Below are 24,069 nucleotides of genomic sequence, written 5' to 3' on the forward strand. Positions count from 1 at the left end.
TGTGTGACATTGTGGCCCATCTGTTTGCTTGCACAATTCTAGCCATCCTCCTCTGACCTCTCTTATCAGCAAGCAATTTTCTTCCACAAGAGTGCTGTTGAAAGGATGTTTTCTGTTCGTTGCACCATTCTCAATACACCCTTGAAACAGTGGTGTGGGAAAAGTTCAGGAGAACTGCCATTTCAGAGATGGTTTGTCCAGCATGTCTTGCACCTACTACCATGCCACGTTCGAAGTCCGTTAGATCACTCCTTTTCCCCATTCTTGCTAATGTTTGTACACTTAACTGATACTAGAAAGGTTGTTCTGCTGCATTTACATCCACAACTGTGGTCATGTGACTTGCAATGTTGTAGGACTAACAGCAGGGGGTGTACCTAATAAAGTGGAAGCACAGTGTACTGAGGAGCAATATCCCAATTTGTCTGGAACGTAAAATAATGAACCAACATATACTCCCCACCATGATTTATGGAAGTAAAACTTGGGCACTCACCAAAAGAATGGAAGAGAGAAGCTGAAAACTACACAACGAAGAATGGAACGAATTATATTAGGAATCAGACTGTTGGATAAGAAGAGAAACACACAGATTAGGCAGCAAAGTCAAGTAAAGGACATTCTTATCAAAACTAAAGAACTGAAATGGACTTTTTTCAGGACATATAGCTCAAAGACATGATGACGGATGGACTAAGAAAATAACAGAACAGTACCCAAGAGTGCTAAAAGAAAACCTGGAAGACAACAAAGGAGATGGACAGATGAAATTCAAGAGTTTGTGGCAGTAAATGGATGGCCAATGCACAAAACAGAAGGAACTGGAAAGTTGCTGGAGAGGCCTTCAACCTGCAGTGGATTGAGAATGGCTGATGATGATGATGTGTGGCTATTAAATAATGAGACTGTTGCAATAAAATAAATATAATGAAATATTTTATACCTTACAAGTTATCCCCTCCAAAATAATTGCCTTGGATTTGCACACACTGTTCCATATGTTTCTTCTAAGCCCAGAAATATTTCTGTAAATCATCTGTAAGCCATTTTAACACATTGGTTGTTTTTTTCTAAATGTCATCAAGTGACACTGAAAATGGATTCCCTAAAGTACACTTTTCAGTTTAGTTTTAGAGAAGGGGAAAAAAAGTCAGAAAGGGATAGGCCTGGCAAGTAAGGTTCACACAGGGAAATTTTTTTGGCCAGAAATTGGCAAAAAGAGAGCACATCATGAGAATGTCAAGATAATGCTGGGGCATTATCTTGACAGAGTATCCATCCTTCCACAATTCAGGTCTCTTTCTTCAAATTTTTTCATGCAGCCTTGTTAGAACTTAATGTAATATATCTGATTGATAGGCTGATTTTGTGGAATGAATTCAACCATAATAATTCCTTTAATATCAAAGAAAACAAGAAGCATGATTTTCAATTTTGATTTTGGTCTAGGGGATTGTTTTGTCTTCCACTGCATTTACTGTATTTTAGTTTTTGTGTCATACTGGAACAGTCAACTTTCATCGCAAGTAATTACAGTACTCAGAAAGTCTGAATAACTTGGCATCTTGGAGTCTTCTCATTCTTTGAGTTTCATTCAAAATTTTTGGCATCATCTTGGCACACACACACACACACACACACACACACACACACACACACACACACACACACACACACACACACACACACACACACTTCTCATGCCTAAATTTTCAGTCAAAATTTGTCTGCTTTGTTGTCCATATTGAGTTTTGATGCAATCATTGTAATGCTTAAATGGCAATCACTTCTAATCAATGTCCTTACCCAGTCCACATTTTAATCAATTTTCATGGTTACTGGACAGCCTGGTCATCACTGTCTTCCACATTCTTTCTTCCTTCTAAAAATCTTTTATGCCATTCAAACACACAAGCTCTTAATATATTATCTTTACCACACACTTGACATTGGTGTTTTCTTTAGTTTTATTAAAAATTTACAGTTGATTTGTTGCTCGATATTTTTGCCTGTTGTTTTTCTGGCAAATTGCAAAAATATAAGATAATTAAAACCTGTCTAACTGCAAAGTGAATGAATACGTTAGAACATGATTTGGCAGACAACTAGAGAAAAGTTGAAGTGCTGTGCCTTTGTTTCACAAGTGGCGCTTAGTGTGTAGTGGCTGCACGCACAGTCCCGTTATTTAACAGTCTTACAACAGAGTAATCACAAGTACTCATGAAACCCTTCTATTCAGTACACTACTAGTTAAACCATTATGGTGGTACTTATAATTATCCTGATTTACAATATTAGTTAGTCATTTGTGTAAAATGCATCAATTACTTAATTTTGCATTTAAAAATTAAATCATTAAATTCTGGTCAGTATCAAATCCAATTCTTGGTTGAGACTTCAAATAATATATGATTTATATTTGTAAATGCAAATCTTAGGGAAATATTATAAACAAATATATATTCGAGAATGGTTTTGATAATGTATAAAAGATTAAATTTGTTTTCATTTACTTTGTTTATTCTTATTTTGTCCAACTAAAAATGCCTACAAAGGGCCTGAATTTTTATATATATCAAAATTTTAATTACTTTTACGTTATGTATAATTTTGACGTGCGAGTAAACTGTTTCCAACTTTCAAGGGTAAATTTCTGTATAGTGATCAATAATTTTTAGTGGTCACTAGGTGGTCACTATAGTCAAGTTCTACTGTATTTTGTGAACACGTATATGAAATGAAAATCAAGTAGTTTTAAGAAGAAAATTCATGTCATATTCTATTTCTATAAGCCACTTGTAGCTGATTACCTGCTTAAGGAGGCTTGTTTATCTTCTTGCAGAATCAAAGGAAGCTAACAGATAACATAAAATTTTATGTGTGCGTACACAGTTTATTAATGCCATGCTATATTTAACTATAAAAATATTAAATTAATTTAAAAATTTTTGCCAACAAATTTATATGATACATACCCTAGTAAACTTTGAGCACATTTCCTCAGCTTCTTTGATCATGTTTGCACGGAGCATATACTTGGCACACTTTGAGTTAATGTATCTATCTGCAGTGTCTAAAGCTTGTGCTTCATCCAAACACTGTACTGCTTCAGCAATATCACCTGAATGCTGAAATATGCAAAACTTACATATCAAAACTGCAACAAAGAAAAAATGCACTTTTTTCAAACTAAAAAAAATTTTGGGTCAAAATTTATTCAGGATAGGGCAAGCCCAAGTGAGGATTCAATGTGATTCGAAAACGTTCACAAGTATAAAATTTATATATGCTTTATTTAAAATCAAATTTCAAAAACTGATGTCCAGGGTAAATTTTCAAATAATTGTTGCTGATCAAAGCATATTATAAATGTAATTCCAAAGCTAAAACATTCATATAAAACTGGCAATTAAATTCTCAAAATATTTGATTGATTAACAACTAACAGCAATTAATTAAGAGATAAGGTTTTCTATTCATTTACTATTAACGTGGCATAGTATCATGTTGCCTGACAGGCCCTGCAGTAAAATATTTAATCCTGCTGACTCATTAGTTGGCAATTAGTAGTTGGTACTAGTCTTGTATGTGCTGCTTGCTGCTTTTTTTAAATCCATTTATACTGCTGTTCACTTTGTGTAAGATGAGGGATGCTATAAGGCTGCACAATATCATTTACATTACTATTTACATTACATTCCAGTGTTGGCATTTGAGGTGAGTGGACACGCTTTGTCAGGGCTCCTCAGTTAAGTGGATTTTTGATTAGTGCTTTTAAATATTTGATTTATTTAGATATTGTTGGATTATTTTGTTATAGGTTTTCCTGTAACAGTTTGATTTTAATAATATTATAGATTTAATTTCCATTGATATTTAGCTAATTTTATAATGGTAGTTACGAGATCTACCTTAAACATGTCACAGGGTATCGTGACTCACACGGAAATAGCCGATGGCGATTTACGGGTGAGTCATGATTTATGATTTATCCGTTGTGGAACCTGTGTAATGTTTTCCAAGGTCAACTTGGTGACTAATCATAGCTCACCTGGGGATTCTTTTCTTTGTGATCGATGTAAGGAGTGCACTGATCTTAAATTACAATTTGGTGCGGTGATGGAACAATTTGAGTCCCTGAAAAAACGGGTGCTTGCCCTCGAGAATAATGCATCTGGGAGCTTGTCGGGAACTCAAGACTCCAGCAATCTACCAAGTGATGCACACCCGATTCGGGCCTCAAAACAGAAAAACCAAGTGCAAACTACTCTGATTAAAAAGGACATTGTTTTATTAGGAGACTCCATTGTCAGGGAAACGGGGAATATTTTTTGTAATAACGATAGGTGGAGTAGAACCAGGGTATGTCTGCCGGGAGCAACTATTAATGATGTCACCAACACTGTCAGATTTTAAAGGGGGTAAAGAGAATATTATTATTCGTGTGGCGACTAATGACATTAAACATACATGATCTGACGATTTGTTGGAAAAATACAGGACCATGCTGAGGAAATGCCGTGAGCTAGGCCACAATGTCTATGTGTCTGCAATTTTGCACAGACACGATAGGAGGGATTATATGTTAAAAGCCTTGTGGATTAACTCAAGACTTGAAGGACTCTGCAAGGCTTTAGGGGGGAATTTCTATCAGCTTGGCCCACACTTGTAGGTAGAAGGAATTTGTTTTGTAGAGACCGGATACACTTAAACAAAGGCAGTGCAAACGTTTTTGCCAGTATTATTGAGGATACCTTAAAGGTCCAGGGAAACTGCTAGTTAGGAGGGATGTGGTTAATACTGACACGCGTTTATCTGATAATATTGGTCAAAGTAACTCTTGCACATACCTCAAGAGTTCTTATCTGTTACCCCAACTGGACATATTATCTAGATGTTCTGGAGACAGAAACGTTTCAAGTGAGCGAGTAGCTAATGGCAGGGGAGAGAGCCTAAATAACTTCAAGGGTTGTGTTAGGGTTGTTAAATATACAAGAACAGTAAGTCTTAATTGTTTATACATTAATATTAGAAGTGTCGTAAATAAAACGAGCAAATTCGAACGGCTCGTTAAAACAAGTAACGCAGACATAATAGAGCTTATGGAGAAGTGGTGCCACCCGGAAATTGAGGATGATGAGTTTCAGTACGGCTTGTATAATGTATTTAGGAAGGATAGGTTAGATAGAAGGGGTGGTGGGGTTATGCTTCTTATCAGAAGCAGCCTGAGTGCGACGATAGCTTTCCTGGTTTCAGACGTTTCACATGCTAGTATAGAATCTGTATGGTGTGAGATAGTTTGAACCAAAGATATAATGCGAGTAGGAGTAATCTACAGACCATGTGATTGTAAAGATTATGACGAAAGCCTCTACACGCAAATGGAATGGGCAAGTAAGCGTCAATGTCTTATTATGGGTGATTTAAATTTGGCTCTAATTGATTGGAGTAAATGGGAAGGAAACTCAACATGGGGAACAAAATTTTTAAATCAACTAGATGACTGTTATTTGTATCAACATGTCAGGGAAAGTACCAGAGAAAAGAATATCCTAGACCTCATCATCACCCACGAGGTCCTTGACGTCACAGACATTCTCTCAGATATGCCAGACAAGCTGTATTTGTTACCTGGGAGTCTAAAACGCTGATGGAACTGATATTCGGGTGACACTCTAGTCAAGTGAACCCAATTTCGGCGAAGTCCGGACAGTTTGTGACAGCCAAATCCTCTGCTTGCACCTTCACGATGGTGGGACTGTTAGTAATCCTGGGTATAACCTCCATGTACAAGTACATGGTGGGTGACCACCCAGGTGTGAACCAATGTAAGCAGGAGTCGAAGTGTGGCGCCCACACCACATGGAGAAACGCCGCCCCTCTATGATACCAGGCAGTACTAGGTGGTAGATGACTCTCATCAACCGGTGCAATACCACCACTTTGCTTATTGGAGACTTGAAGTGGTGGAACCCATGTTTAGTCTCTAGAGCTAAGTTCCGGTCAACCCTTCCCTATCTCTTCCATCATGCAGTATGATTGATGACTTTTTAGGTTATGATGAACATCGTGGCGAGATCCAATATTCCTTACATTTCGAGGGTACAGCTCTAAAACGGTGTTCGCAGGCCGGCCGCTAGTTAGTACACCGGACCGGACCGAACCTATTGGTAACTCTTTAGGAGGCTTCCGGATCAGCTAGTGTATAATCTTCTACCCCTACTCTGTCAGATAGTGACTGGAAGGAGTCCAAGTAGTGTGTATGCGGGGAGTATTGTCGAGGCCATGTTATGTCAAGGATCTGGGTATATACTTACTATGTGTATGCCATATCCAAAAATTTCATTACTTCATACAGCATGTCCCACACACTTTTTCTTACTATTGAATACACCATGAATTGTGAAACTAATAGAGCAAGCTTATCTGCGAAAAGATCTAAACCTCCCAAGTACTTCCTAATTCATTTCACAAATATACGTGGTCTCAATTCTAATATCAACGATGTCCATTTCCACTTGCAGTCTGCCAAACCCCCTGTACTTTTTCTGACAGAATCTCAGTTATCGGTTGATTCAACTACTGCTCATCTCATATGCCCAAATTATTCGCTGTATGATTCCTTTCGCCTCAAAGGTGGTACTTGTGCATATGTCCGTTCCAATATTCCCTGTCAGAGACATGATAATTTGGAATCTCCTCTTTTCGATCCTCTCTGGCTTAAAATCTCTCTTCCTCATTGTGTCAAATTCATCTGTTGTCTCTACCGTTCTCCCCACTCCACTAATTACTTGGAGCTCTTTGACTTACTCGCTTTGCAACTTGACTTTCTCCAGTCCAACTTCCCAAACAGTGAGGCAATTTTCCTTGATGATTTTAGCGTTCACAACTCCAGCTGGCTTCCGTTTTCTAGTCACACTGATCCAGCTGGTCAAGATGCTGAGGCTTTTGCAATTACTAATGACCTTGCACAGATTGTTCATTTACCTGCAAGAATACCGGACAATCCTAATCATACAGCCAATACGCTTGATCTTTTTCTCACAAATAACCCTTCTAAGTACACGGTTGAAGTGAGAGGTCCTTTAGGCAATGTTGTTGTTGTTGTTTTTTGTTATTTGGAATCCTAACTATTACCAGAGCATGTCGCACAGTAAGCACACCTGCACTACAGTTGCTGGCCGGAACTCTCCCACTTTACCTGGAAGTAGCCAAAAGAGGCTTATATTATAGATTTAAAAAGGGCATACCCACAGAATTTCTGGGGATAGCCCTTGATACAACCAATACCTTCAATGATGAAAGAAAAAGAATAGCCACAAAGCTCCACGAGCTATGGCAAACAAAGTGGGAGCAGGAAACCAGAGGTCTGGTCACCAAACGGTTTCTGCCACTGGTGTCAATGGTTAGCCCAAAGCCACCTAAGTGGTATGCCCCAGGACTTTTTACAACATTTATATTGACAGGGCACGGCTCCCTAAAGGCGAAACTAACCTCCTTAGGCCTGACCGATGACCCAAACTGCACCTGTGGCGAAAGTGAAGACTGGGCACACATTCTCTATGAATGTATAATATATGACATCCCCAGAACAGAGCTAATAGCACAGATTGGTCCCCTTCCCAGGGGAGAAGAACATCTCTTCATCATAGAAGAGCAAAATTATAAAGCTTTTACATCTTTCACACAGAAAGTTTTCGAAATGCGCAGAGCAATTTCAGCCCCCCAGCAATTAAACAATAATCAATAGTAAAATTGCCCAAGTTTCCCACCACGCCCAGATGATGACTTAAAAACTGTTAGGATAGCAGTATTCTGCACCCTGACAGAAACCTGACATAACAAAACTCCCCATGACTACCATGCCATGTGTAGGAACCTGGGGCCCCAAACCAATGTAGGGGAGGGGGATGGGAATGCATGCAGAGAAAGTGAATGGGAGTGAGCAGAAGAGCAAATGTAATTGGCCGAAAGAATACAAAGTTAAAAATAACTTACATTACTTTATATATACTGTACCAACAAACATTTACAAACCACATAAACGCTATCACTGCATTCTCCCCTGGCCTGCAAAAAAAAAAAAAAAAAACCTTGCAGCTAGGCCTGCACCACAACTGAAGAATAACAGTAAGTTGCGGTGCCCAGAGAGTGCAGTGCAGAAAGAAAGAGTCGAATAAATGAGATGAGAACTAGAAGAATGAATAAAAGTGCAAGCGTGAGAGAAAAGAACACAAATGCTAAGTTAAGTACACACTAACCCTGGTTTTAATTAGTATTTAAATTTACGCTACCGATCATTGCATCCCCTCCTGGTGTGTGAGAAAAAGATGAATGAGTTGAGTGAAAAAGAAAAAAAAAAAAAAAAAAAAAATTGTAAAATAAGAAAAAAGTATAAAAAAATAAATAAATAAATAACAAAAAAAATTATAAAATAAGAAAAAAGTATAAAAAAAAATAATAATAATAATAAAAAAAAAAAGAATGCAAGTAGAGTGAGAATGCACATTCCGAATGAAGTAAATGTGTGCGTCTCCCCCCTTCACCTGGTAGGTTCCCCACTGCCAGCTAACATATCCCACCCCCAGAGCGGGATGGGCAGCTGGACCTTCATACCGGATTCGACACTCCTTGGACAAGACACCGACGAAGACATTCTGCGGCTTTGCTGCCAACACGCCATTGGCGATCCGAACTGGGTACTCTAACCTGGTTCCCTTTAAAACCCCATCCCCAGGCAGGGAATGGAGGAGACGGACCTCTGTCTCCTCTCCTCCCTGCCTACCCCCCATATTTCGCCTGGTGGGGCTCATCTCCACTGACCTCTTTGGGGATGCCTACTCTATCCGTCCCTATTCTTCTATCTGTTTCCTCCCCAGTCTTCAATCTCCCCCCCTCTCTCTCTCACTAAATCGACCGAGTACACCCCATAACAATGCCGCCAAATTATAACCAACGTCTAAATTATTCCGGTTTTGTGCAAATCTCTAAGATATCTAACACTATCAGCTTTTATCTAGCGTTACATGTCTAAATTTAATAACATCAAAATTTTGCCCGACCTATTTGGCCTTTAACACATCTCTTTAGTGTTCAACCCTAACCAGCGATTTCCTAACAGCAATCCCATTAAGCATTAATGTCAAATGCATAAAAGTTTATGTTTATTTTATTTATTTATTTTTTTTTTAAATAGGCCCTAGCCACTGAAATCCCAGGAAACTAGGTGGCAGGACCTGCCAGAGCAAATTGTTGTGATACTGGATACACCCGGCTAGCCTCCACGTGGCAGGGTATGGGCAACGTCGGGCCCCACTAGGGGCCTGGCGGCCAATAAGCCGGATAAACAATGGGAACAACATATCAAACTGCACAGACACGACCCACACACTTTCAAGTCTCTGGCTTGACAGTGTACTGTCCTCGATACAGCGAAACACACGCGGAGATGGGATTGATTGATTGATTGATTTGGATTTTTGTGGCGCAAAAACAGCAAGGTTATAATGCGCCATGGAAAGAATAAAATTCAAAAAAAAAATATTAGACTTGTTAGTTTTAAAAAAGGTTACTTCGTCTAAAGTTGCATGTGTATATATATATATATATATATATATATACAGACATATCAATACATAAAAGCAAATTGTATATTTCATATGAGTGTATATATATTGATCGATTTTAAAAATTTAAAAACTGCTGACACGTTGTCGTTGTCATTTAAAATCTGGCTCAGTCAGATGGGTAAAAGCGATAAAACGAGCATTTATAAAATTGGTACAATCGCATAAAATGTGTTGGACGGATAAAACGGTGTCGCATTGCTCGCACATAGGAGGGTCATCAGCCAGCGGAGATGGGAGAAATCCCAGGTGCCGTCTGACACGAACATACCTTATACCTTATGCTCCGGGGATATGCGGTGGTCATTTCCTGACCTTTCTGCATCCTCCGTATTTGGTGGTCACGGGCTCGAACCCCGGTCTGATAAAGAAGCGTGTGCTACGCACTGCTGCTCCTGCCCACATGGCTATGGAGACGCCACCTTTAGGCACTTCAGATCACAACTTGCTGATTGTCTCTTCTCCAATGGAACCGTTATCTCATGGCTATTCCCGACCTCGTGTTGTTTGGCATTACAAGAATGCAAAATGGGATGATCTGCAAGACTTCTTTTCTTCTTTTCCTTGGTCAGATCACTGTTTCAAAACTTCTGATGTCAATGTTTGCTCAGATTGTGTCAGTGAAATTATTCTTGCAGGAATGGAATCCTTTATCCCACATTCCACTTTAAAATCTCGTCCTTTATCTAAACCTTGGTTTTCCAATAAATGTGGTAACGCTGTTCAAGAGAAGAAAGCTGCATATCGTAATTGGCTTGTTTCTAATTCTTCAGTTTCATTTCCTGCCTACACCAAAGCTTGCAACAATTGTAAAGCAAGTTATTAATCGGTCCAAACTAGAGTTTGAACAGGCTAAGAGTAGAAAACTTGCTTCTTGCCCTAATGGTAGCCGAGCATTCTGGTCTCTTGCCAAAGCTATTGGCTGCAAGTTTTGCCCATCTTTGCTCCCACCTCTGTCCAAACCAGATGGTGCTGTTGTCACTTCAGCCAAGGATAAAGCTGATCTGCTAGCATCCCATTTTTCTTCCAACTCATGTATTAATGATCTTGGTAAAATACCTCCCACCATTCCCAACATGCTCCATTCAATGCCTGCTGTGGTCATCCGTCGAAAGGATGTCAGAAGGATTTTGAAGAACCTTGATGCTAAGAAAGCTCCAGGTCCCAATGGTATTTCTCCACTTGTTCTCAAAACCTGAGCTCCTGAACTTACTCCTATTCTCTGCCACCTTTTTTCACTTTCTTATTCCAAAGGTGTTTTTTCTTCTGCTTGGAAATTTGCTCATATCCAGTCAGTTCCTAAAAAAGGGTGACAAATTCCTCCCATCCAATTATCGTCCCATTGCAATTACTTCTACTCTTTCTAAAGTAATGGAGAAATTAATTAACTGCCAACTCTTGAACTACCCAGAAACCTTCCATCTGATCAACGATCGCCAGTATGAATTCCATCAGTGTCGATCCACTGGTGATGTTCTGGCTTATGTTACCCATTTATGGACTAATTCAATGGAAAGGTTTGGTGAAACAGAAGTAGTTGCTCTTGACATCTCAAAGGCTTTTGATTGTGTTTGACATAAAGGTCTTCTAAACAAGCTTCCATCTTATGGTTTGCCAACTGTTTTTAGTAATTGTTATCCAGTTTTCTCTCTGATCGCTCAGTGAGGGTGATGGTAGATGGCTCTCTGTCTTCTAACTTCTCCACTAATGCCAGTGTCCCCCAAGGTTCAGTTCTTTCCCACACTCTTTTCCTCTTATATATTAATGACCTTCTTCCATTGACTGAAAATCCTATCCATAGTTTTGCCGATGATAGTACATTGTATTCCACTTTCCATTTTGAGAAACCCTGCCCTGTTCAATCAGCTTCAACTTCTCGAAAATCTGCTACCAATTCCTTGAATGTGGATCTTCAGGTAATTTTCCAGTGGGGCAAAGACAACTTAGTTGATTTCAACCCTTCTAAAACTCAGTCTTGTCTTATATCTCGCAAAAAGGATTATTCTGCTCCTATGCTTATCTTTAGCGACACTCCGATTTCTAGGCAAAATGATATATCTCTTTTGGGTATTACCCTGACTTCTAATCTCTCTTGGCACAAGCACATTACAAATATTGCTTCCTCTGCATCTAAAAAACTTGGTTTTCTCTTTCGCTTTCGGCGTTACTTTTCTTCCAAACAGCTGCTCACTCTGTATAAATCGCAAATCTGCCCTGCAATGGAATATTGTTCCCACATCTGGGGTGGTGCCCCCAAAACCTCTCTCAGGCTTCTTGATTCCATTCAGAAGAGGGTAGTTAGGTTAATTAATGATTCATCTCTAACTGAGTCTCTCCACTTGCTGTCTCATAGACGTACTGTTTCTGCTGCATGCCTCTTCTACTGATACTTCCATGGGCACTGTTCTTCTTCTGCATTGGTTTCTATAATGCAACCTTCCTTCATACGTATTTCCTGAAAATTACAGTCTACAGACGTTGAAGTCCTATGTCAACAAATACCTTCTTTCGTCTTCTCAACCTCCAACCCAATAGGTTCTAATACCTCTCGTGTTTGGGGTTTATATATATAAAAAAAAAAAAAAAAAAAAAATGAATCAGATTACATAACAGGGCTGACAGCAGAGGAACCAGTAGCAGGAAGTGATCACGGAGTTCTACGGTGGATGATGATGAGAGAGGTAGCAGCAGTAAAAGGCAAAGGATTGGGTTTTAATTTCGGAAAAGGAAATTACGATGCCTTAAGGTATTGTTATTGTTATTTGGTTTTTAGGAGCATTAGCAACTAAGGCCATATTGCTACGGGGATATGCGGTGGTCATTTCCATCCCTTTCTGCATCCTCTGTATTTGGTGGTCAAGGGCTCGAACCCTGGTCTGATCAAGAAGCGTGTGCTGCTCACTGTTGCTCCTGCCCACCTGGCTATGGAGGCGCCGCCTTAAGGTACTACATGGCGTCTATTAACTGGGTAGATATCGCGCAGAGAATGAATACATTTGAACTGTGGTATGCTTTTAAAACATTAATCACAGATGCCTTGAATGTGTATATTCCATTAAAAAAATACTCCACGAGGAGGGTTCCAAGTTGGATAAATAGTGAAGTTGCCACATTACTTGAGCAGAAGGTGCATGGAAAAGTTACAGAGCAATAAAAAGTACTGAAGCCTATAACAGCTACAAGGTGATCTGTAATAGAGCCACAGAAAAGGTTCGACAGGCAAAGGCAGTTTATGAGAAATCACTAGCAAACAGAGCAAAGAGGGGGGATAAGGAATTCTTCACATATATAAATGCCAAGAAGAGCAGGACAAACCAGTTCGGACCTTTACGTAAGGGAAAGGGGATAGTATTAAATATACCAACTGCCATTGCAGATGAACTCAACAGTTATTTTGCATCGATATTTACAAATGAAAAATCTTTGTGGCAATGGGAAATTTTGGGAGCGAAGTTGAAAAATATGTATTTAATGATATTGAAATTTCGCAAGATTATTTAATGAAAAAAACTTTCGAGCCTACAGGCCAGTAAGGCTCCTGGAATTGATGGAATATACCCTATAATCTTAAGGGAGGCGGCAAGTGAGTGCATTGAACCATTGAAGCTAATTATGCGAGCATCATTAGACTCTGGGGAGATTCCCTTGGATTGGAAAAGTGCCAATGTATCTCCCATAAATAAGGGTGGCTCTAAGAGTGAAGTGGGAAATTATCGACATGTCAGTCTGACTTCAGTGGTAGGGAAAATTATGGAGGCAATGATCAAGGGTGGAATTCAGGATCATTTGGATCAAATTGAAATTTTAAAGGATACTCAGCATGGTTTTGTAAAGGGAAAATCATGTTTAACAAATCTGGTTCGCTATTTTGAAAGGGTCACTCACGAGCTGGAAATTTCAACATTGTTTATTTAGATTTCAGCAAAGCTTTTGACTCAGTCCCACACGAGCGGTTGCTTTATAAGCTGGAACAGGTTGGAATCACTGGGCAAATCCTTAGATGGATAGCAGGATGGCTTCAGGGCAGGAGGCAGAGGGTTGTGATAAATGGCTATTCCTCAGATTGGGTTGATGTAAGAAGTGGAGTTCCCAAAGGATCAGTATTAGGACCACTGTTGTTTTTAATTTTCATAAACGACACTGAAGAAGGGATAGAGGGCGTGATGTCTAAATTTGCGGATGGTGTTAAAATTGGTAGAATAGTTAATGATCACTGTCAAGCTGAGCTTCTTCAGAGAGACCTAGATAGACTTCAGGAATGGTCAGAACAAAGTGTAAGGTATTACACCTGGGAAACAGTAATCCCAAAATAACTTATTCACTTGGTGGAGTTCAACTGAACCCAGTACTGGAGGAAAGGGACTTGGGTGTTACGATATGGTCTGACCTGAAATTCTCTGAGCATTGTAAACAGGTTGCAAGGAAGGCCCATGGTGTCCGATCGATGATCTTGCAAGTAGAGATAGGGATGTGATAATCCCATTATATAAGGATTTTTTTTAGACCACACTTGGAATACTGTGTTCGAGTATGGAGACCACACCTAAAGAAAGACATCGAGCTTCTTGAAAGGGTGCAAAGACAAGTAACTCGCCTGGTGAGATCGGCAAAAGAGTGTCCTTATGAAGAAAGACTTCGAATATGTGGGTTGCAGAGTTTGGAAACTAGACACCTTAGAGGAGATTTGACTGAGGTGTGTAAGGCTCTGAGAAGCATCAGTAAAATGAATGTGGATGACATTTTCAAGGTTAGAAATGATGCTAGAACTAGGGGACATAAATTCAAGTTACAGGGGGAAATGTTTAGATTGGACTGCAGGAAGTTTTATTTTAGCCAGCGAGTTATAAATTACTGGAATAAGTTGCCTACATGGGTGGTGGAGGCTGACAGTTTGGGAAAATTCAAAGGTCATCTGGATAGTACCTTTGGGTTAGGGAAGTGCATAGGATGATAGGTTTAATTTCATTTTCTTTTACTAATTATTATTATTTATTATTATTTTTTTTATCATTGTTTTATTCGTTTTTTGGCCAGTGCAGCATAAGCCATAGGCTTTCTTGCACCATGCGGCCAATACTAATACTACACTGAGCACTGTCAAGAACAGTTAGACATGTAGTGAAATACTGCTTTGCAAAATTAAACCAAAGTTCCAGAAGAGTTTGTGACTAAGAACAATAAACATGAATGATTTCATGTTTACTGTTCATATGTTAACTTCAAAGTGTTTTTTGTAAATACTAGTTTAATTGTGTTGGATTAATTCCTAAGTTTTGTACAATTAATGCCTCCACAGTGGTGACTCGATATTCAGAAAAGTAGGAAGCATACTGTGCAAAAAGGACAGGTGGGATAGGACCAAAGTATGTCGGCTAGGAGTCTAAAGTAGATGAAGTAGAGCACATATCTTTAAAAGGCACAAGGTGATATTGTGCCTTTTAAAGATACTTTTAACACATAGGTATTGGTTCTAATGATATAAAGAATAGGAAGTCTGAGGATTTAACTAACAAGTACAGAGAAATGTTAAAAGAAAAGTCACGAATTAGGACTGAAATTGAAAGTGTTTGCAATCCTGCCCAGATATGATAAGAGGGAGTACATGATGAGAGCCTTGTCAATCAATTTGGTATGGAAGACAGTATGCAAGGCTTATGGGATAGAATTTTTCTCAGCATGATCTGTGCTTGTTAACAGGAGAGACTGTTTCTACTGGGATCGGACACATTAAATAGAAATGGTGAAAGAATATTTGCTGTGCTATCAAGGGACCCACAGATTAATACAATAACAGTAGTCATAGGCAGAGGTGAAAGTGAAAGGTCCTTGTGGAACAAGCAAATACAAGGGCTATATAAGGGTTACTAAGAGTAAAAACAGTTGCAGATATACTTGTATGAACGGATACACTTGCAGATATACAGTACTTGTAATGCTAGTAGCAAGTAATAAATTTGATAAATTTGAAGCAAATTTTTTATTAGCAAGTAATAAATTTGATAAATTTATCAAATTTGATAAATTTGATACTAATCAAATCATCAAATGCAGATTTTGTGGGGATATCAGAGACCTAGTGTCAGCCAGATTTAAGGGATTCAGAATTTGAATATGGGGAATAGAATGAGTACAGGTGGGGAAGGAATTATACTCCCAATTCCATAACATCTAAGGCATTGCATCGAGTGGACATGAGTGGTTAGTGCAGTGTTGTGTGAGTTTGGTGTGACACAAGCACTGGGAAAACAAAATTTAGGGCAGTAGTATGTTACAGGCCTGATGACTGTGATGAGTACAATGAACAACTGTACAGAAATATAGAGCGGGCCAGAAAATCACAGAAGTTCTTACAAAGGGGGTATTTTAACTTTCCAGATATTGACTGGAAAGTTAAAGTAGCAAGCAGCAAGACTGTTGTGGATTTATTGGACAACTGTTTCCTACACAAGCATGTTAAGGAGGCAAAAGAGAAAGTAATACTCTTAGCATTAGTAAAGGCACATGATGCAAGAAAGCAAGCTTATATAGCATCAGACAAAAAAAAAAAAAAAAAAAACCCTTATTTCACCCATCCACTTGCTCCAAATGTCTGTCAAGTTCTGCTTTGAATCTATTTAAGCTTTCAACTTCTACGACAGATGGAAGTTTGTTCCACCAATCAACCACCCGCTGGCTAAAGGCAAACTTCCGCACATCTATCGTACAACCACCTTTCCTCAATTTGAATTTATGCCCTCTCAGGTGATTATTCTGAGCAAAGAGGAAGAATCCCACCTGCATTGAGCATGCTCAAACCATTCAAGGCTTTCTACACCACAATCAGATCACCTTACAGGTGCCTAGTCTCCAGACACTGTAATTTGCAAAACTTAGGCCTTTCTTCGTAAGAACAACCCTTTGTTCCAGTCACTAATCTTGTTGCCCTTCTCTACACTCGCTCCTACATCCTTCCTAAAATGAGGCCTCCAGACCTGTATATAGTACTCAAGGTGTGTACTGACCATTGCCATATACAAGGGGATAATCACCTTATTCCTGCTAGAAAAATTCCTGTATATCATTGACAAGGTACCATGAGCTACTCTTGCAGACCATCTGCACTGCTCAGAAAACTTCAGATTTGCCTGCACAATTACCCCCAGGTCCTTTTCATTCTCTATCACTGTGGTACCACATAGTTGATACGTTACTCTGGGATTACTGCTTCCCATATGTAGTACTTTACATTTGTCAATGTTAAACTTCATTTGACACCTCTCAGCCCACCTGCTCAACTTTTTAGATCCTGTTGCAGCAGTGTACTGTCATTAACAACCCTGCCAACCTTCGTATCGTCTGCAAACTTGGACATTAAGCCTGATATACAATCATCAATATCATTTATAAATACAGAAAACAACAATAGACCCAACACTGAACCCTGAGGGACTCCACTAATAACATTAATCCACGAAGAGCAGTGTCCATCGATTACCACTCTCTGTCTTCTCCCACTCAACCATCCCTTTATCCATAGCAGCAATTTGCCTCTGACTATCAGCAGTGACTCTTCATGCATTAAGAATCTGTAGATGTTGTTATTTGGTTTTTAGGAGCATTAGCAACTAAGGCCATATTGCTTTGGGGATATGCAGTGGTCATTCCCTGACCTTTCCGCATCCTCCGTATTTGGTGGTCACGGGCTCGAACCCCGGTCTAATCAAGAAACGTGTGATATGCACTGCTGCTCCTGCCCACCTGGCTACGAAGGCGCCAAGAATCTGTAGATAAAAGACCCACTACGTGATAGTGATCACAATGTACTCACGAGGGATTAACTTAAAGCAGTAACTATTGTCAAAGGCAAGAGAAAGGGCTTTAGCTTTCGTATAGATGGCTACAGCAGTCACAGAAAATTTTTTAATTATATACAGTGGGACCCACTGATGAAGTTACCAACAGCAAATTCTAATTGGAAGCATTCAGGGAAGTAACCACATACCAACTAAGAGATAAAGATCAAAGCATGGACTAAATGGATGCCAGATGAGACTCATGGCAGTGAAGAAAAAGGCACGAGATACACAAAATATCAGGTGATATAGATGCCTATAGTAGATACAAGCTAGTCTGCAATCAAGTCATAAAGGAGGTCTGGCAAGCTAAGGAAGATAATGAGAAGTCTCTGGCAAAGAAAAGCAGTAAAGACTTCTTTACAGTAAACAGTAGAAGGAAAAGGTTGAATTACATTGGTCCACTAGATATGAACAGATTTACTGTTGATGATCCTGCTCAGGTTGCCAACAAACTGAATGAGTATTCCACATCTACATTTACATTAAAACTAGTGAGTATTTTTCATGACCAAAAAGCACATTTGCAAAATTTTTGATTAATTAATAATTTAAAATTAATAAGCACTGGTAAAAGGCCAAGCATCAGTATACTCAAAGCACAACTTAAAAACTGAATACTTTTTTCCAAATACCAAAGTAAAAAACTGGGACCTATTAGGCTACATGATATCACCTGTGATACAAAATGGGGCAACACTACTGCTGGAGGCGCCTCCGTAGCCAGGTGGGAAGGAGCAGCAGTGCATAGCACACGCTTCTTGATTAGACCGGGGTTCGAGCCTGTCACCACCAAATACGGAGGATGCGGAAAGGTCAGGGAATGACCACCGCATACCCTGGAGCAATATGGCCTTAGTTGCTAATGCTCCTAAAAACCAAATAACAAACAAACAAACTACTGCTGGTTTGGTTTAAGCATTATGGTTATTTTGAAATGTTCTGAGCTGTCCCAAGGGTATTAGAAGGCATGTGTGCATCATTCTCATTCTCAAATAAGGTCAGCTGGTATTACTGAATGGTGCTAGAAGTGCTGTGGTTAATTCCATTAGCTCTATCATTAACAGATGCCATCGTATGAAGAGATTATCACGGAAAGTTTTTTGTGATCTTATACAAAATAATAATAATTATTATTATTATTAATTATCGGTGAAATACAGGCCAATCACATGCTTCCCAAAGATGTACAAGATCCTGACCAGCTGCATAACTAAGAAGATATCAGACCACTTAGAGAGTCAGAACATAATGGCCGAACAGCAGAAAGGATGCAAGCGGAGGAGCAAAGGATGCAAGAAGCAATTAACTATAGGTGCCGCAGTTATGGAGCAAGCCTTCAAGAAGCACAGCAACCTATACATGGCCTACATCGATTACCGCAAGGCCTTCGACTCCATACCACATAGCTGGCTAATAGAGACCCTGAAGACCTACAAGGTCAATCCGATAGTGACAAACTTCCTAGGAGCAACAATGGCGAAATGGAGTACCACCATTAAGGTCAAGAACATCACAACCAGGCTAATCCCCATTAGAAGAGGAATCTTTCAGGGAGATGCTCTGAGCCCACTATGGTTCTGTCTAGCACTCAACCCACTATCCACCATGCTCAACGGCAGCAAGTATGGATATAACCTCAAAGAAGGAAGAAAGAACCTGTACACCCTCACCCACCTGATGTACAGGGATGACATCAAACTCTGTGCAGCAACCGAGAAGCAACTCCAGCAACTACTCTGGATCACTGAAGAATTCAGCAAGGACATCAGGATGGAATTTTGGTCTAGAAAAATGCAAGACCCACACACTGCACTAGGGAAAATTAGTTGGCCGAAACTACCAGCTGCTGACTGGTAAAGAGATCGAAGCTATGACAGAAGGAGAGACCTACAAATACCTAGGGATGATGCAGGCTGAGCAGTTAGAGTACAAGGAAATCAAGAAGTGCCTGACCGAAAAATATCATCAGAGACTCAGAAGCCTGCTGAAACCAAAACTGAACGGAGGGAACACAGTTAAAGCCATAAACACCTATGCAGCTCCAGTACTAACATACACATTCAGGGTCATAGATTGGACTAACACCGAGCTAGAAGATATCATGCAAAAGACAAGGACAATGATGACCAAGAGTCGCGAACACCACCCGAAGTCAGCAGTGGAGAGAATAACAATACCTCGGAAAGAGGGAGGAAGGGGCCTGATAGAACAACAGAAAACAGCGATAGTTAACCTGAAGGATTATTTTGAGAACAACACAGCACCACTCCACCAGGCCATAAGGAAGATAGATAAGTGGAATACCCCACTCAACCTAAGCGAGGAAACCCCTCCCACCCAGACAGTACAAGAAACGAAGTTAGAAAGATGGGCAAAGAAGACATTCCATGGCAGACAATACAATGACCTCCATCAAGATCACATTGACACCATTGCTTCCAATGCATGGCTCACAAGCGGAATGCTCTTCCTCAAGACTGAAGGATTCATGCTGGCCATCCAAGACCAGGTAATCAACACCAGAAACTATAGAAAATACATTGCAAAGGAGCCCGGAATGTCAGATGACATATCGATGATGCCACCTGGCCTCAGAAACGATCCAACACATCACCGCGGGGTGCAAGGTGATCGCCCAGACTGAGTACACTCATAGACACGACCAGGTAGCCAGGATAATACACCAGAAGCTAGCGAGGAAATACCAGTCGACCAAAGAAAGTGTACCATACTACAAGTACGAACCCCAGGCAGTACTAGAGATCTGAACCCACAAGCTGTACTGGGATTGCACCATAATAACGGATAGTTCCATCCCACATAACCCTTGTGGACAAGATGGAAAAGGCCTCCTACCCGATTGACATAGCGGTGCCAAACCCTAGCAATGTCCAGAAAACCCATGAGGAAAAAATTAGGAAGTACACGAACTTGAGACATGAGATCAAGGAGATGTGGCATATGCAAGAAGTATCAAGCATCCCAATCATCGTGTCAACCACTGGTATGGTACCAAAGACTCTACATAGCAGCCTAGCAGCAATAGGTCTCCCAGAGAACACCTACAAGGAACTCCAGAAAGTCACAATCCTGAACACTTGTAGGATAATCAGAGATTTCCTTGGCCGACAGTAACACCAGACATTACAACCACCCTGTGTACTTGGTAGCAGTACCCGAACCCCCCAATCAGGAAGAAATAATATAAGAGCAACAACAATAATAATAGTAAACAACAAAATCTTCAATGAAAAACTAGAGATGAAAGACAGCAGTGGACCACCCGAGCAGAAGGGGATCAAGGGGTTCTGGGGCAACATATGGAGCAGTGAGGGAAGACAACAGCTGAGCCCCTCCCCAATAGAATTAGAACGAAAGAAAACCAAGTAAGTACAACAGTCGATCAGAAAGTCCCACAACTGGTGAACCCCAGGAATAGAAAACATCCACTACTACTGGTACAAGAAGTTCACCTTCACACAGAAGCACCTAGCACAGTTCACCCAGATGATAAGTCACCCAGAGACAATCTCAGAATTTCTTATTCACGGAATTACATACCTAAAGGCCATGGAGCAAGCCTACAAGAAGCACTACATCGAGCAAGTCTACAAGGAGCACTACATCGATTACTGCAAGGCCTTCAACTCTTTGTGTCACGCCTTCAAATAAACCGAGAACTTGGAGTATTCATACTTCTATGTGTGACTTTGATATAACTTTTGTATAATTCAGCAAAACTACTTGAAAGTATTTTTTTTTAAATATACTAAAAAAAAAACAAAAAAAAACAGATAATTCAAACCCATTTAAGCTGAGATTCATAATTTACAGTCCCCTACATTGTGAGTTAGTTATACTGCAGTGCGATTTCATAAATAAATTTTTAGCTGGATACAAGCAATAACAGCAGCAACCTTAACTGATCATTACATAATCGCAGCCAAGGTTTCCTCCATAATGTATAGTATTTATAAAGATAAATGGGCTGCAATTCTAAGACAACTTCTTAATTTCTTCTGTAGTTGCTTAGATTCGAGCAAATATTAGTAAATAGAAATTTACTATTAAATTTTCAGCTTAAATTATTTTTTGAGCTAAGTTCTCACCTTGAATATCCTTGCTTTAGCAACAAATAATTCTATAAGTGTAGGTGTATGATCTATAGCTGTATTTATGTACTCTAAAGCTTTGGCAGTACAACCCAGATAATCATAATGTTGAGATAAAAAATAATATGCCCAAAGTAAGGCTGTTGCTGGTTCTTTTTCTGCTGAACCCGTTTCTGAAAAGGTAAAAAAAGAAACGCTTTAGTGTACTTTAAGTAGGAACAGATAATTAACTTTAATATATAATAAATTATTGAATACAATACTATAATATATATATATAAATAATAATATTCACATGGGATACGTCCCTGGAAATTGTCACAAATATTAGGACAAAAACGTCATGACAGAAAGAGGGCTGGGTTTACCTTTCTTGTGGAAATCACGGCAAATGTTCATGATCTTTAAAAAATGACACATAACTTATCCATCAGAGGGCTCATTTCAAACACCTTACCAGCCAGAGCATTAGACACATCCAAAATCTCTGCCAGTGCCTTAAGCAACAGCTGAAGCTTTAGAATAACATAATTTTTTCTTCTCTGCTGCTGTCAACTTGCTTTCTTTGAGATTGTTAAAACCTTCCCTTCTCACATTATGTGCCAAAAACTTAATCTTCAAAAACTTCTTCTGACGAAGCAGTGTCTTTCAGGTCTTTTACCATATCAGGCAGCAGCTTCTTTCAGCACACATTCCAAGGGTTTGAATTTTTCTCAAGACTCCTTTACATTTGTTACACAGTCAGAAATGTACACCTTTACATTTGTTATACAGTCAAAAATGTACATTTTCCAGAATTGCTGACTGACTTATATAGAGAGATGTTTACTATCGGGTAGAGGAGTCTCGCAAATTGTGGTGAGTGTAATATAACAAATGCTGCAATGAGACCCAGATCCAACAGTTGGATCAGGGTCTCATCTACATCTCTGTAGCTTAACTATAAAAAAACAAGTATATATGCTGGAAATGTAACACAGGTTTGTGAAAGAAAGAAAAAAAGAAAAGAAAAGAAAAAAAAAAAAAAAGGTAAACTGTAGCCATTATCAACCCACTGCAGAATGGAAGCTTCCTCAACAATTCATGCTAAGGGAAATGGACCATAATCTGCCATGCTGGTCCAGTGCGGGTGGGTTGGCAGATCGTCTGTATTTAGCAGTCAGGGCCTTGAACCCTGGTCTACTCAAAGAGCGTGTGCTACTGCACTCCCGCTCCTGACCAGGGAGGCCTCGGCTTGTGAAGAATAAAGACAAAACCTGAAGATGGAGAATTTACCAAATTTTACTGAATTATATTTATTCTATTTAATTCATTCATATATCATATATGTTACTCAAAATAAACAGGACTATGTGTTCAAATGAAATGGGTACAGTGGATAGGAGAAGTAGTTTGGACTACACGAGGTCTGATTAAAAAGTTCCAGGGTTTTATTTAAAAACAAAAATAAATAAAGTAGTTTACTCTGATATGCAAGTGTCCCAATGTTTCTGTCAAGTCTAGAAGCACTGCTGAAGTCTTCAACTATGAGCCAGTTAAGTTCTGTGGTCAGTCTGTTGGATGTTTAGAATGCCAACAAATCATCATTTAGGCTAAATATTCAGTTTCAAAAATCACAGAGGTCTAGGTTGGTTGAATTTGGATGGTAGGATACTTTTGTCATTCAAATTTCTTGAATGACGAGTGCAGTGTGTACAGGACCAATTTGCTCTAATATAGTGTTCTCACTAACAGATTTAGATTATAATGATTTTTGTATGCTAATTTTTGTGTAATGTAAGCATACAAAACATTAAACATTAATAAATATACATAAATAAAATTCTATTTATACTTTGTAAAGCCACCACAACCAGGGGAGTTTATGCATTTCATTAAATATCAACAACATCTTCAATAAGGGTCCAGAAATGCTGTATGAATGTTTAGCAGTTTCTTCGTACATAATTACCCAACACTGGTTCCTCCGTAACAAGTGCTGGGGAGGAGTCAATCTTGTTTCCAATTTTCCTTAATGGTAATGATGAGGAAGTACAGGGGCTGCCAAAGTCCTAATGATCTGAAGGTTAGGAGAGCATTTAAAACTGGAACAAGACTATATTCCTTCTAAAGGACTTTTACCTTTTAGAAATTTGGCCAGAAAAATGACAACTAATCCTTAACACTTCTATGGATGATGCTACGTGAGTGTTCCTTACGAACACTGTGTGAAACTAGACAGGCGTATAACCCGATGCAGTAAACTACACAGGTATTTTTTGTCAGTCTCAAAATGTATTTCATTCTGATCAGTTGTGTACCAGCACTCTGCATCTATTTTTTTTTTTTTTTTTTTTTTTTGTTATGAGAATCCCAAACACGAGAGGTATTAGAACCTATAGTACTTAGTACCATGCTTGGGTTGGAGGTTGAGAAGACGAAAGAAGATATTTGTTGACAGTGGACATGAACTTCTGTAGATTGTAATTTTCAGGAAATACGTATGAAGGAAGGTTG

At 39.3% G+C, this 24,069-nt stretch overlaps 1 protein-coding gene across 3 annotated transcripts in view; it reads right to left on the reverse strand.

Moving 5' to 3' along the window:
* Naa15-16 (N-alpha-acetyltransferase 15/16) overlaps positions 1-24,069 on the reverse strand; it is a 386,157-nt gene that overhangs the window by 153,126 nt on the left and 208,962 nt on the right. For all 3 annotated transcript variants that reach the window (XR_016546872.1, XM_090371833.1, XM_090371822.1), the window contains 2 exons: positions 21,571-21,746; positions 2,976-3,128 (listed from right to left, as the gene is read on the reverse strand). Coding sequence is in view for 2 of the 3 variants with exons in the window: in XM_090371833.1 (XP_090227959.1) it covers positions 2,976-3,128; positions 21,571-21,746 (329 nt within the window). In the remaining variant the exon portion in view is untranslated. The remainder of the gene's footprint in view (positions 1-2,975; positions 3,129-21,570; positions 21,747-24,069) is intronic.

Source organism: Mastigoproctus giganteus, chromosome 1, assembly GCF_048544385.1.
Source record: "Mastigoproctus giganteus isolate SK-2022 chromosome 1, ASM4854438v1, whole genome shotgun sequence".
In the NCBI taxonomy this organism is placed as follows: domain Eukaryota; kingdom Metazoa; phylum Arthropoda; class Arachnida; order Uropygi; family Thelyphonidae; genus Mastigoproctus; species Mastigoproctus giganteus.